General features: G+C 43.2%; 2 protein-coding genes and 1 long non-coding RNA gene across 4 annotated transcripts; 1 reads left to right on the forward strand and 2 right to left on the reverse strand.

The window, feature by feature from the left end:
• Positions 1–85: 85 nt before the first annotated feature.
• On the reverse strand, positions 86–6,131 carry LOC120826622 (homeobox protein Hox-A10a). Its single transcript, XM_040189068.2, has 3 exons — positions 5,831–6,131; positions 1,764–2,763; positions 86–1,054 (listed from the first exon to the last, which is right to left on the reverse strand). Exons 2-3 carry the CDS (start codon positions 2,614–2,616, stop codon positions 780–782), a joined length of 1,128 nt encoding a protein of 375 aa, XP_040045002.1. The 5' UTR covers positions 2,617–2,763; positions 5,831–6,131; the 3' UTR covers positions 86–779.
• Positions 6,132–7,000: 869 nt separating this feature from the next.
• hoxa11a (homeobox A11a) lies at positions 7,001–9,893 on the reverse strand. Of its 2 annotated transcripts, XM_078081819.1 has the most exons (3): positions 8,994–9,893; positions 8,134–8,276; positions 7,001–8,043 (listed from the first exon to the last, which is right to left on the reverse strand). In XM_078081819.1, the coding sequence occupies exons 1-3, from the start codon at positions 9,667–9,669 to the stop codon at positions 7,759–7,761; spliced, it is 1,104 nt and encodes a 367-aa protein (XP_077937945.1). In that variant the 5' UTR covers positions 9,670–9,893; the 3' UTR covers positions 7,001–7,758. The 2 variants fall into 2 exon arrangements, with proteins under 2 accessions (XP_077937945.1, XP_040045428.1); XM_040189494.2 differs by having other exon boundaries at positions 7,001–8,276.
• Positions 9,894–11,782: 1,889 nt separating this feature from the next.
• On the forward strand, positions 11,783–14,384 carry LOC144383599 (uncharacterized). The gene is made up of 2 exons (XR_013451034.1): positions 11,783–12,092; positions 13,724–14,384. It is a non-coding gene; the product is annotated as an uncharacterized LOC144383599 (long non-coding RNA).
• The last annotated feature ends 1,559 nt before the right edge of the window (positions 14,385–15,943 follow it).

The following is a 15,943-nucleotide window of genomic DNA, read 5'->3' on the forward strand; positions in this document are numbered from 1 at the left end:
ATGCACATATTTCTTTTGATTCTGTACACATTGACTTAATGAATATAAAACCCATAGTACGAATATACAAGCAGCTACTCCTCAATCTGAGCTGATAATTTATTAAGCACTACACCAAACACAATGTCATGTACACAGAAATATACAACAAAAACTTCCCCCTTGCGCAGCGTTTTCGTGTAAACGTCCCTCCACTTGAATACAGATTCAACTCATACATTTAGTTCATACATGGAAAAGGCCTATATTGTGGTAGAGTACATCTAATCAAAGGTGATTATTCCTCCCTTGGTGATTCATTATATCCCAGTGGTTGAAACGTATTTTCTTAATGAGAACTTTATATCATGCAGTTCCAATTCATAGAAAATAAATTCATATTTGTTCAAATTACAACATAATTTATTTTTCAGCATTTGGGAGGGAAGTGGTCATTTTAAGACACCTTCCAAAGTATTTTTTTTTATTTAATGGCGTTAATTTAACGCCATTGACGACACCATCCAACCATACGACGGAAGTGACTGAAACATTTCGACAAGATGAAAACAAACACAATCAGAAAACCAACATATTGAACTCATAACATTAACTGTTTCCCTTTTCTTATTTTCAGCGGCTCACAGAGGACGATACATTTGTCAGTATCTGCGATCTTTAAGCGAGTCTGGAAATAAGTCCGCCAATGGCATGAATCAATGTGTGGACAGAGTGGTGAAGACGAGTAGGAGCATTGCTTTTACCAGTGATCTTCTCTCTCAATGTGATCACCTCATACATCATGAAAATCCGTAGTTGGAAGTGAGCTCCCGGATCCTGTTTTCCCGCGTCATTTTCTTCAGTTTCATCCTGCGGTTCTGGAACCAGATTTTCACTTGCCGGTCGGTCAGGTGGACGCTCTTACTGATCTCTAGGCGGCGCTCTCGGGTCAGGTACATGTTGAAGAGGAACTCCTTCTCCAACTCCAGTGTCTGATGCTTGCTGTATGGGCAGCGTTTCTTCCGCCCGCTTTTTGCTGTCAGCCAGTTGGCCGTGTTTTCACCTTTTGCTTCTCCTGTAGAAAATGGAAGACACGTGGTTCATATACATATTTGAACATGGGAAGCGTGTCTGCGTGTATGTGCCGTGTATTAGGTTCGTGTTTACACGAATGTGCGTTGGTGTGTTGGGTCTGTGTGTGTTATGCGTAAACGGCTGCTTTGTTCTGCTCAGATTTGACTCTTTGAGTCAACATTTTAGTAATAGTTTGAAAATATTACATGGAAGTTTTAAACAAACCTCGTTTTTGTGTCATAAGCCGTGAAATAACACGGATGCATTATGGCACAGAAAAATATTAAAGGCCTATGCAGGTATAGGCCTATATTTGCATTTTACGCAGCGCTCTGAAAAACACTGCCTACGGGTACATGTAGCTATAATGTGTTATATTATAATAATTTAATAATGTGTTCATTCATTTTAACTCAAATTAAATCCCAAAGTTGATTAATTTATTCAAATTTAGCTATGCTAACGTTTTTCATTTTTACGCATAATCCCACGGGGCTTGTTCATGCACATACACATTATAACTTACTAACCACCAATTTAGAAACAAACAAAGACTGGGAGACAACACTTTGCAACTGCAACGTTTCCATGCCCGCGTCTTGACTTGTCATTGTACGTCTAACCAAATAGAACTTCACAGGTGCCATTAAAAAGTCTCACTCCACCTACATGCAACCAATAGAAGAGCACGAGTCCACAACTGCGATTACCTTTAGCTGTCTTCGTCCGTCTCTCTTTGACACGCTCCTCCGTCTCGTCAGCTGAAGAGACTTCTGCGTCCGAGGACTCGCGTGCCTCCTCGGTCCCCGGCGCAGCGTGAGCCTGCGGGTCTGTGTTTCCCGAAGACAAGGGCTCCTCAGCGATCCTCCCGTCCAGCGTCGTGGCCGGGGTAGTCGGCGTCGCGTGGAAGCGAGCAGGAGCGGTGGGTTGTAGGCCAAATTGAGAATGGGAAGGGTTCGGCTGGGGGATGTTGGTGTTGTAAAGTTTATGAGAATGTGCGTGCGTCTGAGACAAGCGGAAGTAGCCCGGCACAGGCACTGAGCCCCTGCCGCCGCCATCGGTAACTGTACAAGAACTCGTGCCAAGTCCGGCTGCTGTTAACCTCGAATATGTAAGATCTTCGGCGTTTGAGGCTTTGGGGCACTTCGGCTGCTCATACAGGCAGTAGGTGCTCTCCTCCTTAATATTCTGCGGGAACGAGCAGGGTGCGACCTGAGGTCCCACCGGGTGCTCTTGGTCCATTCGACATGACCTCTGCGCGTCAATCCACATCTCCATGCTAGACATGTACGCACCAGAGGCGGATACCATGTTTTGGGAACCCACCTCGGCGCGCTTCCCCATACCTGGAAAGTATCCATAGTTGTGTAGTCCGTAAGGCACTTCTGTTGCGGCGCTATGAGGCAGGCACACCGCACTCCCAGCGTAGTGCCCTCCGCCGCTCTCGTTGCGCCCACTGATCAGAGAATCCACTAAAAACGCGTTTCCTGACGGACTGTCCGAACATGACATTATTGTGGTGTATTTTGGCGAAGGGAGAAGATAGCCCTTTCTGGCTGACATTTCTTGTGCAAAACATGCTGGATATGATCAGCGGCACCCCCTTCTCAGCCGCGCAGACTGTAAAACCAATGGAAATGCTTGAAGATGGGCAGTCCCTCCCATTCCGTGTCTACGCAGCATGCAGCCGGAGCCATATCCATCATGGAGCTGAGACGGAGAAAAAGGCAGCAGAGCACTCAGTGGGCTCCCTTACCTTGCCTTAATGCACCACTATTAGCCCCTTAGAAGGGGCGAGGTCCAGCACGATGCATTTGAAAAGCAACATTTCATTTGTTTAATCGTCGAACTAGCTTCGGAATACATTCTCAACACTCACGTCTGACCTCATTGTCTCTTTCCCCACATCCCAAGCAAACGTTACCACGAATCTAAATAGGTGCAAATCAGATTAATCAGGTTGGTAAAAAAAACAAACCTTAGACCTCAAATAAGAATGATGTATCCTACCAACAAAGACATACAATAACAAAACAGATGGACTATAATAACGTTTTCTTAATTATGAATCCGCCCGATAAATACATAATACTTTTGGGGCGTCCATTAGCTGAAAGAAATACTGAGCTGTGCTAAGATCAGTGTTTTCTGAAGATTGATATAGTTTTTTTTTAAACTTTGTTCTTTATTTATAATCTGCAGACATTGCATGACCTGTACTGTCTGTATATGTGTTTGCACGTGAACCATCTAAAAAATAAAACCATTATTGTGTATGCACACATATATACACGCACATAAAACATTTCTGTGTTCATGTTCACTGTTGTTAAGCTTAGTTGTCACAGTATTTTTGCTGTATGTCTATTTCCTGAGCGAGTACAATGAGACTAGAAAAATGTTTACGTGTAGCGACCTGAACTATGAAGTTGATTCTGTTGTATTGCTGCAGAATGAACGTCTCATTACACTATTACTTTAGTCCGTTCTAATTTAAGAAAAATATCGGATAACTTCAATCTTGATTAAGGCAAATTTAGTGTAACATCTATCCCCGTGCGTAAATAATGGCAAACTAAATCCTCGACGCCGGTGACTAAAAACAATTGAAGATGAATTAACCAAAAACAGGCTGCATATAAATATTTGTTTTATATTGTTCAACTATTTACAACAACTTTTATACATTCAATTCCCCAAATACCATGTATAACTGCATGTATTACTAATTCCTTGTAGCCTTTTGGTCTTGGTTTTCTTCTTTGTCATGAATGACCTGATAAAAATGTTATACATCGTGCACTACACATTACTATTTTTAAAGATGTAAAATTATGATTTATATTAACAATTGTCGTGTTCCAGATATGTTTGATTAATTACGGATTTAGAAATGTTAACATGTACCCAACTTGTCTTTACGCATTTGAAAAAAAGGTAAACCTGCCTTTTCTTTTCTTTTTTACGTATGGACAAATGTGTTTTCATGAAAATGCTGATAAATGCTGCACTATACGAAGAAAACATATTTTAAAAAAAATCAAAACTACTCAGAATTAAAAGAAATTACGTTATCAGAGTATTGATCGTGGCGCCGCATGTGCAAAGAGCAGGCTCAATGTAGCAAAGCAAAGCAGACATAGAGGTTGTCATCCTGTTGGTCCAATTTTGGGCAATAAGGGCCACAATAAAACTCTCCTTCCAGTGTCCTTGGCCATGTGCACTCTAATGCTCTCTCCAGGTTGAAGCTAATCTCGGCCAGCTTTCCCATTACCAGGCCCAGGTGGCCGTTAGCCCCCCCGGGTTTGTTTGCAGCCTGTTGTACGGAACTGAGGAAATTTGGTAGAAATTCATAAATTGAGCCCATTAACGATTTCAAACGCTCCGTCATTGACAGCTCGTGTATTTACAGCTTAGATTTTAGATCACTGCCGCTGAAAATGCAAATATTTCAAATGGCTTGAATGACTGAAAGTTTTTTGGATAACATTTAAGTATACACAATAACAATGCATCATGTATTTCAAATTCCAAATGACATTATGTTTAAATAAATAGCAGATACCTTTACGGCGCAAGAGGTTTAGAGACAAAGGCCTTGCACCAAACATTTGTAATACATATATACGCCATTCATTAAATAATTCACTACAGAGCTGACCGACTTAATACGGTTTGTGTACTTTTCCCCACAGCGGCCTGTTCCTTAAGGGACATATGAGCCAGTAAAGAAACCAAATACACGAATTAATTATCTGTGCGTCTTAAATTGTTTTGGCTTACACACAACCGGCATTGGGGCCTATCAATATCATTGTGTTACAGTTATTAATCGTTGCTATTAAATCTTCATTTTCACAGCTGCTCGGCGATTACATCCCCAAAACAGTTCCCCCTGACCACTGGCTTTGATCAGGCCCGTATAATCGCAGCCGAAAGAGGCCGTTCGAGTCGTATCATGTTCGTCTCGAGTGCAGTTATGAACAATAAGGCGGCGTTTTATTACATCCAGCGGAAGCATTTATTTTTCACGAGAGACAAAGGGAGAAAAAGGACTCGGTCCACACGCTCTGAGGTCCAGAATAGTAACTCCCCGCTCGCGCTGACACCAAATATCCTCGGAGTGCAGCTCTGTGTCTGTGACAGGAAGGAAAAGGAGACGCGGTTGCTGCCCTATCACAATCAGATCAACTCTTCTAATAGCAGCTTGTGTCCACTTGACACGTACAGACAATAATGTGTTTTGGAAGGATGTCAAATGTTGTTCCTTTGAAGAGGAAGAGGGACGAGCATGTACGAGCCAGCTGCTGTGTTTTAAGTCGAGCATGTGTTTTAATATAATATATATAATAATAATAAAACCATCATTTTGTATCCAGCGCCCGCTGCTAACTGTCTCGTTAACATGCTAACTATGCCCATTTTTTTTAATAATCAAGGGAGAATTTTCCCCCAAACCCCGAACATTTGTGGTTGAACTGGAAGGTTTGAGAGACGGGATCTCTCCAGGTACACGCCGGCCATGCTACACTTTAACCATTAAAAGGCTCAAGCTCAGCAAAATGAATAGCACATGCAGCATGAAGGCTTGGCACAGATGTGTTGCCTTATTAGGGCCCCCAGGAGTTCTCTGCATGAGAGATGCCGAGAACACAAAACGCACCCTGTCTCGAACTAACACGAGTTGCATGCAAGAGGAGTCTGATTTGGGAGTTTCCGAAGATTCTTCGCAACAGAGCAAACGATTCAGGCTTCGGCGAGTATCGAGACCTTTTACCTGCTCGCGTTGGAGGTGAACTGGGAGACGAAAACATCCACGGCCGTGACATTGGTCCCAATAGCGCCGCCCGGTGGCGGAAGGGCAGACTAGTCCCCGTGGGCGGCCGCGTGCCACGCCGATGTGGACAAACCGAACGAGAAGCAAAAGCCTCTCAAATGAAGTCCATGCGACAAGCAAGCAAGCCCATCTCGTTCCTATCCGTCCCCTCTCCTTCGTTGCTCTGGCCTCCTTGGAAACAGTTAATAACCTTGGGTCTCAGACGGTTTATTGCACTGCACTCCAGTTGTACAAATGCCCCAGACTCAGACAGCTTTTATGGCACCGTTGCTGCGGCAACGGGGAGGATGTCCCGTAATTAGGGAAGGAATTCCAGCGCGCAGTAAAGGATGCGCACGGCAAGGCCGGACTATGGCAGCGAGAGGCAACCATAAACTTCAGCCTCTCTCGCCGCGTTTATGGCCCTTTTGACTGTCATATATGAACGCCAATGCGCTGCAGCTAGCCCCCATAAACACAGTGATAACAACAGCAAATATGGTGACCCCCGCCGAAGGAGACTGCCGTTGGAACAGTGTTTTTAGAGCCAATTGGCGCAAAGATAGCTCGCACGCACCCATTAAAAAGAGCAAGAAGGATAAATTAAACAAAATAATAGAAAATAAAGTGTACATGATGAAATACAGAGCGTATTGCAAGTGCAAATGCAGTTGGCACGAATAAAGGTGGATCTGCAGAGGTTCAATCACAGATATTTCCTTCAGATGGAATGCAAGAGCTGCCAAACGTATCGCCCAAAATATCAAACTAATCCAATTTCAAATAATTGCTTAGGGAAATATTTGACAGCAGAAGATATACTTTTCTTTAGTTTGCATAAATTATCTATCTATCGAACCCTTTTAACATTTAAGGATATTTGAAAGCAATTACGAATGAACGTCCAGTTTGTACTGTTCAGTTTGGAGAGTTCATAATTGGCATGTTTGTTTGCAACATATACTAGTACATGCATATACATATACTAGTACAAAAATCAAGGCATTTATCATGGAATAGTTTTGTTTAATCCCAATTAAACAAAACTATTATAAGTTGAATGTGTTGATTTTTCATTGCGTTAAATGTTTCAAAATGTGTTTGTAGAAAATAAAACAATGACATCCCAGATTTATTTTTTTGTCAATGATTTTTCATTTGTTTTTTTATTGGGAAATATAGTATAATACATAATTTCGCGTATACCAAGCCATAGATTCAATGCGGTGCCCCTGACCAGCATTGCCTGGTTAGCACACTTGAAAACGTGAATTTGTATCTTCTTTAGACAGCAAATATCAAAGGATCACAAGTAATGAAAAAAATAATCTGTAATGCGTATCATTATAAGACCCAACAGGCCTGCTGCATGTGTGAATGTGTTGGGCGTGTACCTCAGTGCAACTCCACACGGATCCAGTGGACAAGCTTATCTCTCTGGTTTTGGCCTGCATTATCAATACTCAACTGATAGTCTCCAAAAATCCCAAAGGACAACGTGGATTCGGGTGTTGTGGATACGCGACGTACAAATACGTGTAGCCACAGGTTATTTAGGAAAGGCGACAAAGGGTCAGTTCAGACTCAACACGGAATCACAATAGTCTGCTCGTAGTAATGGACTTGGTTCATTATTAAAGGAGAGTAAACGAGTGCTACAACATAAATAAGCACACACAACATAAACACGTTACATTCTCATCCGAAGTCATTGTTTTGGTCACACCAATATCATTTCACTTATTTAATGACATACTAAATCCACCCCCCTTTTCTGATAGAAAAGAAAGTCAAACAAATCTTTTTGGTTACAAAATGCACCGGGTCAGTCAATTAGTGGCTTCGCCCGCGTGACAAATAAAATTAAAGAAGGCGTCGGTGGGCAACAATTAACATGAACAAGGGCGTCCTCGCGATCCCCCCCCCCAAAGAGAGTCTGAGAGGTAAAATCTCACTCCACAGCCTTTATTCGTGCGGACTCTGCGGGTGATTCCGATCGCAGGACGAGCTTGTCCTCGAACTTGAAATGAACTGAGCGGTGTGTCGCTTCCGTCGCGTGTACGCAATGTACAGTGGGAGAGTCCCAGCAGGAGAGCCAGTGTGCCTGTAGACGCAGTCGGTCCCACAAGGGGGGGGGGAGGACTGTGGAAGCCGTGGCGGGGCGTCGTTGACCCCTAAAGCAGAGGATTGGACGTATAATAATGTAATCGATCTCTGTTCAGTTTCTTCTCCTTCATGCGACGGTTCTGAAACCAAATCTTCACCTGTCGGTCGGTGAGGTTGAGCATCCGGGACAGTTGCAGGCGTTTCTCCTTGTTAATGTACACGCTGAAAAAGAATTCTCTTTCAAGTTCTCTTATTTGATATTTGGAATAAGGGCACCTTTTCTTACGGGTTCTCTGTCCATCTGGAATGCAAAAAAAAAGAAAGTGTATTGGTCATAGGAAAATATTAACATTTCAAATTAGACTTTACTATGTCACATTACCAATATCAAGTTTGCTTTATTTTTTTATTTGAACATTTCAAGTGTCTAAGATATTTTAAATTGCACTGGAAATAATACCAAAGCATTTGCGCTGGTTCGCTTTAGACAACACACCTTTACAATTAAAAGAAAACAATCGGCTCACTTTTAAACATTATGAGCTACAGTGAAGGAGACAGTTTTCATTTGAGTATCTGTCTCATATAGCAGTTTTATAGAACACAAAGGAGTACGTCTAACATTTGTGAATGCAAAATGGCTTTTAACACAAGAGCTACTGTCTAAACCCGTATTACACGCGTGTGCTTTGTTAATACTAAGAAACCGTGAAACAACAACGTTCATAATACCCGAAAATAACGCAGGGTTGTATTACAATTCATAATGATGACGTAAAAAAATGCCATGCAGTGTTACAAAAAAACAACAACCCCGACCTCGTCTCTTTCACGGCCAATTTCAATTCCAAACACGTGATCCTGCAGTTTATAACAAAGTTTTGTCGGGGGGGTGTGGGGGGGCTACAGGCCCTCTATAAACCTTATACGCTTATAAAACAGCATATAAAAATGTTAACAGCAGCGTGCAAGATTGCAAACTTTCTCTCATAACCGAGGCGCTGACTTTAATACGTACTGCTGCTGCTGCTGCTGCTGGATTTCTCCTCATTGTTGCCGGAAGATAACTGCGGGCTGCTGGCCTCATCCCGCTGCTCCTTCGCCTCGGTGTCCCCGCACGACGCCTCGTCCTCCGGCGTGGAGCTGGCCTGCTTGGCCGTCGCCTTGTCCCCCGGGTAGCCGTTCCCGGAGGAGCCCTCCGAGGCGTTCCCGTACGCCGATTCGTAGAACTGGTCGAAGACTTGCGGCAGCACGCCGTTTCTGCCCACGTTACCGTAAAAATTGTTCGCAGAAGAGCCGGCGCTCGTGTGGTGGTGATGGTGGTGGTGGTGGTACGCGGCGGCGGCAGCCGTGGGGCTGTTTTTACCAAACACGTCCCCCACGACGGAAGTTTGAGCCGAAAGACAGTCCCGGTGCACCATGTCCTCCGCGGTGGGGTAGCCGTGGGGCAGGTTCCCCCGGTGCGGCCATTTACCGGACGCTTCGATAGCCGCATAGTCCCTGAACGTCACCTCCCGGACGGGTTGGACCTGCGGCAGGTTGGAGGAGTAAGAGTATGTCACGGGGCGGGTGGACGGGCTCTGGGACAAAAACGAGGGAAGACCGGAGAAATCTGCCCCCGCCGACACGTAATACGTGCAGCTGGGCAAATACATGTTCGATCCGACGGGGACCCTTTCGTCAAAATCCATCATGGTAGTTCACCCTCTTCTATGACTCTGTGTTGTGGTTGGATTCCTCTATAACCGCCCTGAACATGGCTCTGAAGCGCCGTGCCTCTCGCCTCTTTGAAGCAGGTTCGCTAAGCAGACATTTGGAGACGTAGGCTGACGTGGAGAGCCATCTCCATCCACTCTACGGAGGAGGAGGTCACGTGACCAGACGGCAGAAATTGACAGATTTTCAGGCTGTGTGTACGTGCGTGCGTGTGCGTGTGTGTGTGTGTGTGTGTGTGTGTGTGTGTGTGTGTGTGTGTGTGTGTGTGTGTGTGTGTGTGTGTGCGTGTGTTTGCGTGTGTGAAGGGAAAGTGTGTGCAATAGATTTGACCATGTGTCCTAATGCTTGGCATTTCTTTTAAATTAAAATGTTACACTGAAGATAAATTCCTTAACATGCAACAAAGAATACACAGCTTGAATGCGGATTTTAAAAGCTCCAAGTTATTAGCCGTAATTATTAATTTCCCAGATGTCCTTTTCTTTCCATACGTGCCTTTGAAAGAATGCTTTGGGTAATTACTTCTTTTTCTTCTTTTCTGCCTTTCCTTGTTTTTTGAATTACACAATGCGGGAACAATGCAATTATTCTGACAACAAGTCATAACTCTACAATAACAGGACTAGACCAGCAATACTGTTCATTGAAAACATTGACCTGAATTGGAGGAAGGAGACAACCAGCTTATCTGTAAAATCTGCTTTTAGAAACGTCTTAGTCATCATCATTTGGTGGTTTTACAACGTAGCATTTGGCCCATTGGGCATTTGGTTATCAGGGTCATGTTCAAAGTAGCGGCTAATGTTTCAACAGGCTTCAGCCTTGCGTTAGTAACATTAGCCTATAAGACCAAAACTGGCTTGTTGAATAAATAAAGCAAATACGGGACAGAATCATAATATTTGGAGGGATAAAGAGAACCTGAGAATACAAACTGACAATTAATTGGTTCTGAAAAACAACCTACCAATAATGCATTTGTTCATTTAAACATTTAGTAATACATAAATTGTATTGTTAGTAATTTTACGCGTGGAAATCAACAGTGAAGTATACACCTCTCAGTGAAGACACGGTTCACCGAGGAAGATGTTCCTGATTTAACAATAAAACAGTCTGCTTTAACCGTTAAATGTAGGATATTCTGTTTCTTAATTGTTCTCTGTTTTGTCTCATATTTAACGGATCCGAAAGCCGCAACACACGGGCCCCCTCGACTTTTACGCACAAGTATTTATTTACGTTTTTGTGCTAATATTTTAATCAAACGTGTGTTGTACAGCGGGATTCAGACAGATTTAACAAAACATCACATATGATCAATATTAATTTAGACCAGATCCCTATTTTTTGTATTTTTTTCCATGACGAACCCATTAGCGCAAATACCAAAACACGCACAAAATAGAATGACTACACGTTTCTTAATGGATCATGTTACACTTTATAAATACCTGCAGCGGTAATTCACAGTTGTTGCTCAAAATGTATTTAATTAAAATCCTGAATCCTGAAGAAATAGTGAATAAAGTTTGTTATTGTCAAGGTTCAAGGTTCAAGGTTTTTTATTTACCATTTGCGCATATAGACAACAGTCCAGATACATTCTTGTCATTGAATTCTTGTCATAACGCAGCTAGAAATCATTCTATGTTAAATGTCGTCTTTCCTCTGAAGCTAAAGCAAATTAAGATAACAATTTCCCATGATCTTTGTTTAATAAATATAGCTCTATTCTATTTGATTTAGTTAAACAGTTTTTGGTCACAGTGCACATTCCCTGTGTGTGTGTGTGTGTGTGCTCCGAGGGCCACCCTGCAGCTTTTCTTGGGGAGGCTGCAACTTGACTCTAATGTGCTGTGAATGAGAGACGTGAGCTCGGATTAAGGCCGCCACGGCTGGCCTGGCCCCACATCCCGACGTGCACATGCGGATCCAAGGGGTTCCATGTTGGCATGTGAAACACAACCTTAAAATATCACCAACTAAGACGGTGTGAGCACAAACTAGCTCAACGTTGGCCTATTCTAAGAGGCCGAAACCAGGATGCAGGCACCGTCGTATTTACAAGCAATGCTATTTGATAAATTGCTGGGGCACAAACAACTCGGGTGTCTTTGCGACCACACGCTCCGCCTCCCCGTCCACCCAGACAAATTCTATGACTTGTGCTGAAGCTTTTAAGCTGTAATTGAGCACAGGATGCCTCGAAAAACCAAAGGCAGCTCTGGACAGACCTGGATTTTTATAGCTGCTATAGTATTCTACCGCTCCCCCCCTCCTCCCTGGCCAGACAGACACCACAAAACAGTCCAAGTGTGATAGGAAGTTGCCACCAACGCGCGCTCAAAGTCAGCAGCTGAAGACTTTCAACGACAAAGCATGTCTGTGAACGTGTAAGGTAAGAACTGCACTGACAATAAATACTCTTATTTCACAACATTTTAATAATTTTTTTGGAAAATAATTAGTTCAAGAATAATGACAAGCATTAAAAGAAAGCTAATTGGATGTCAAATGTATTTTGTATTTGCGTGGACCCTCTGGCTATCTCCCGTGACGTTTTCTTTGGTCATCAAAACAGCACTGCGGCGCTGCGTAAAAGCTCTCAAAGCCAAAGCTTTGTCTGCACGGTCGACTTCAAGTTCGGGGGAGGGAGCGGGTCAAAGGGCCCACTGTGCCCTGGACGGAGTTCCTTTAATTGCTTCTGTTTACGCAAGGTTTAAGTGCAGAGTACTCGATAATGTGAACTTAATTCTGCACCGAGGAAACATCTAACAAACTTCACCCTCACCAGAGAGGTGAATCCTGCGCGTTTTCGTATCTGTTTGAATTCCTCTGCAAATAGTAAACCACTCATTCTAACTTTTACTATTTGGGAGACTTGCCTTCACCAAAACTCCTCATGTTTGTAGCAAGTTGATCTTTCAATATTATATATGTTTAATATAAAACGAAACACCACCTATAGAATAAACGTGAATGCAGTGCCTTTGGAAATGAATGAATATGAAAACACTGATTGGACATGGAGATAAAGATAATCAGTATTTACTCGCGGACACGGTTTTTATGGCATTTAATTCAAGAGAAGAGCTTCACGCCTTCTCCGTTCCCTGCTGTTTTCGTACCATAGCCCTTCTAAATAGACTCAAATCAAACACTAGCATCGAACCATTTTTGTTGTATAATTTCACCGATTGTAACACAACACATTCAACTTTAAATGAGGTGCAACTTCTATCCTGAAGAAATAGAAGGGCATTTATTGGGTTAGGCAGAGAATGAAACATGCAGAGCAAGCCGTGTGCCATAAAAGCTGGTTAGACAACAAGCAAACAATCAAGTGTGGGGAGGATGTTAAAGTACAGTTTAGGGTCAGGTAGGCCCGCAGGCTGTAAAGCAGGCTAAGTAGGCGCGCATTGAGTGCCCTGCACAGAAACCGCCTGCCTCGACGTGAAGTTAAAAGACCAGACCTTTACTATAGGCTCCGTTTTTGTTTTCATTGTATGTTGGGAACAATGGGCCACTACACCTGCGCATCAAAGCATCTTTTGACTGTACTATTTATCCTAAATGTGAACACTGTCCGTTCCGTGGCGGGCCGAACAGGAGTCCGACAGGACGCACCAGCAGTTGGATAATACAAACTAAAGCTTTGATGAGCAGACTAAAACATTCAACAATCGCGATTAGACTATTTAAACACACCGTTTGTAATATGTACTCTGAGCAATGGTGGTACTGGAACAAGACTAGCATTAAATGTTAATACAAGCTACGTCGATGCGCTTATATTTGACTTTTTCCACAACATGAGATTGTTCGCGACCTTGAATGTTATACGGTCTTGGTTCAGCTGTTATGTTACGTGCTACATTGATATGACTCAGGAGTAGAGGGGGGGATTATAAAACAATCAAACTGAAACATGAAACAATCACAGAACTTGGTTGCGTACAAATAAACGAGGAGGAAACATATTTGTAAATTTGAACCTGATTCGGCGAACAACTGTTGATGTATCCACAGGTGACAAAAATATGGGGCCCGACAGCGACGGCGGCGGCACGGGGACCAGGCGGACCACACAGGCACGCGGGGGAAACTGACCAACTCCACGGTCAACGGGAGCGCCTCTGACTGCGCGCCGGAGACGCTGCTGGATTCGCCTGCAGAGGGTCTCCCGGGAAACCAGGCTCCAGCAGGAGTAGAGGCCTGCGCGGACAAAAGGACAAAACTGCACTTCAGTGGGGGGATAAACGTAATTTACACAGGGGTGAGGGGAAAGAGAGGGGGTGGGGGGGCAGAATAAAATGTCAGTGTATTGATTGGGCTTTGTCTTATTTTGAAAATAGGAAGTCGCAAGAAAGTAGGTTAATTCCTCGTTATGGTTGCACAATAATGGATTGCTGAACAAACCAAATATTCAGAGCACAATTTATAAAGTGAAGGTCCAGTTCAACTTTTTGGATGTCGTGCACACGTTCTAAAAGTACATTTTAATGATTTGAATAAGAATAAGAGCATTGAATAATGCTAATGAAACAAGATTCTGAAGCTGAACAACATTATTCGAACGGTCTTGGTCTCCCTCACTATTTGATATAGATATAATACAACGTGTATTCTCACAATTTTTTTTGTTTTTCAGCATATTTTGAAAATAATAAAAATGCAATTTCATATTTAATAGCTGCAGTGGCTGGAGTAGCATCATTTTAGGTGAAACCATTCATTGTGTAAAAAACGGATACGTGCGGTTTTTACTGTCCATCACCGAAAGCCTTTATTAAATCAAATGTGCAGCTGGACCTCGAACTTTAACGAAAACGTTGATACTAAAGCACATACAACACACACAACAGCCGAAGGTCTTTTTTCTTCACTTCTATCTCAGATCTTTTTGCAACGGAGCTCAAATAACTATCATGAAGACTGTTGCAATTTCAAGCCCATATCTGAACGGATTCGGAATCCGATTCTCATAAAGGGGAAATCTTTTTTGATTCTCCCTTTTACAAAAGATAATTGATTCCAGCTGAACTAATTACCTATTTTGCTCGTGAAAAGCCCCAAACAGCCCTGAAACCATTAACTTCAGAATAAAAGAGTAACGTTTTTTTGTAAACATGTATCGATATGGAATCAAACATCCAATGAAAACATGCCCTCTACTGCAAAAACTGGACTCATGCACTTTTATAATCGTTCAGTGTTATTAATTGGAAATATGTTTTCTTTCATCTTGGGGGATTTGCCAGGGAACATGCACAACACAAACAGGCCTTCTTCCTGTCCACGTACACAATATGGGACTTTCCTTTCAAAGACATACATCCTTCATAAATTAACAAAGGGAATTATTTGGCCTTCATATTTCAAACCACACGAGGCAAACCCCGTCTGAGGTAGAAAAAGGTGTCGATTTCGGCTTTCACATTATCTCGGTCAAGTGCTGCCACGACCGAATGCACCTCTGATATATTACGAGATTATCTTCCAAACACCTTCTTTCAAGCTTGACCAGCCAACATTACGCACAGAGACTGCAAAGGTCAAAAATAAAAAGCAAGGAGTAGTGATGGACCTTTCCGTGCTCCATTTGACCATTTCACTGATCGGAACACCTCAAAGCGGATCACTTTATACGACAAATGTGTATTTCTGCCTGCTTTTTTTAAAGGTAGGGCTAGGTTACTTTTTGAAAACTGGAAGGAACTGTAATTCACTATGTTTGCCTTAGTGTGGCGGCAGAACTCAATTTTTGCTCGCTCCGGATCTGTTGTCCCATCAAAGATGCGGGAAGGTGGAGCGCGAGGCGCAGCGCCGTGCGCTGAGCTTTGGACTGTCACGCTGCGTTTGGGTGGAGGCGGGACCTGCAGCGTTGTTTTGGTCCACCCAAACCAATAAGATGCTGCTGTGATAACTTGCAGCCAATGAGCCGCCGAGCTTATCAGGTGACTGCAACAAACTTCCGCTCTAAATACTCGGCTCTTCCGCTCGTTGGTGTTTTTGGACCACAGGACACGCCGCGCAGTCAGACATCACACATTTGTCCCATCTCTGAGTTTATTGGGTAACATGTGCGCACCACGCCGTGCTTACGTCACGGGACGTGGGACCTGGCCGACGCTGCACTCCGTGCTCGCGAGCTTCCGTCTCATATTTCTGTGGCGTGCCAGCTGGCCATGTACATCTCATGGACTCCAGATATTAGACTGCTAACTATTTTACATGACAATCCAGTCC

Source organism: Gasterosteus aculeatus, chromosome 10 (genome assembly GCF_964276395.1).
Source record: "Gasterosteus aculeatus chromosome 10, fGasAcu3.hap1.1, whole genome shotgun sequence".
Taxonomy (NCBI): domain Eukaryota; kingdom Metazoa; phylum Chordata; class Actinopteri; order Perciformes; family Gasterosteidae; genus Gasterosteus; species Gasterosteus aculeatus.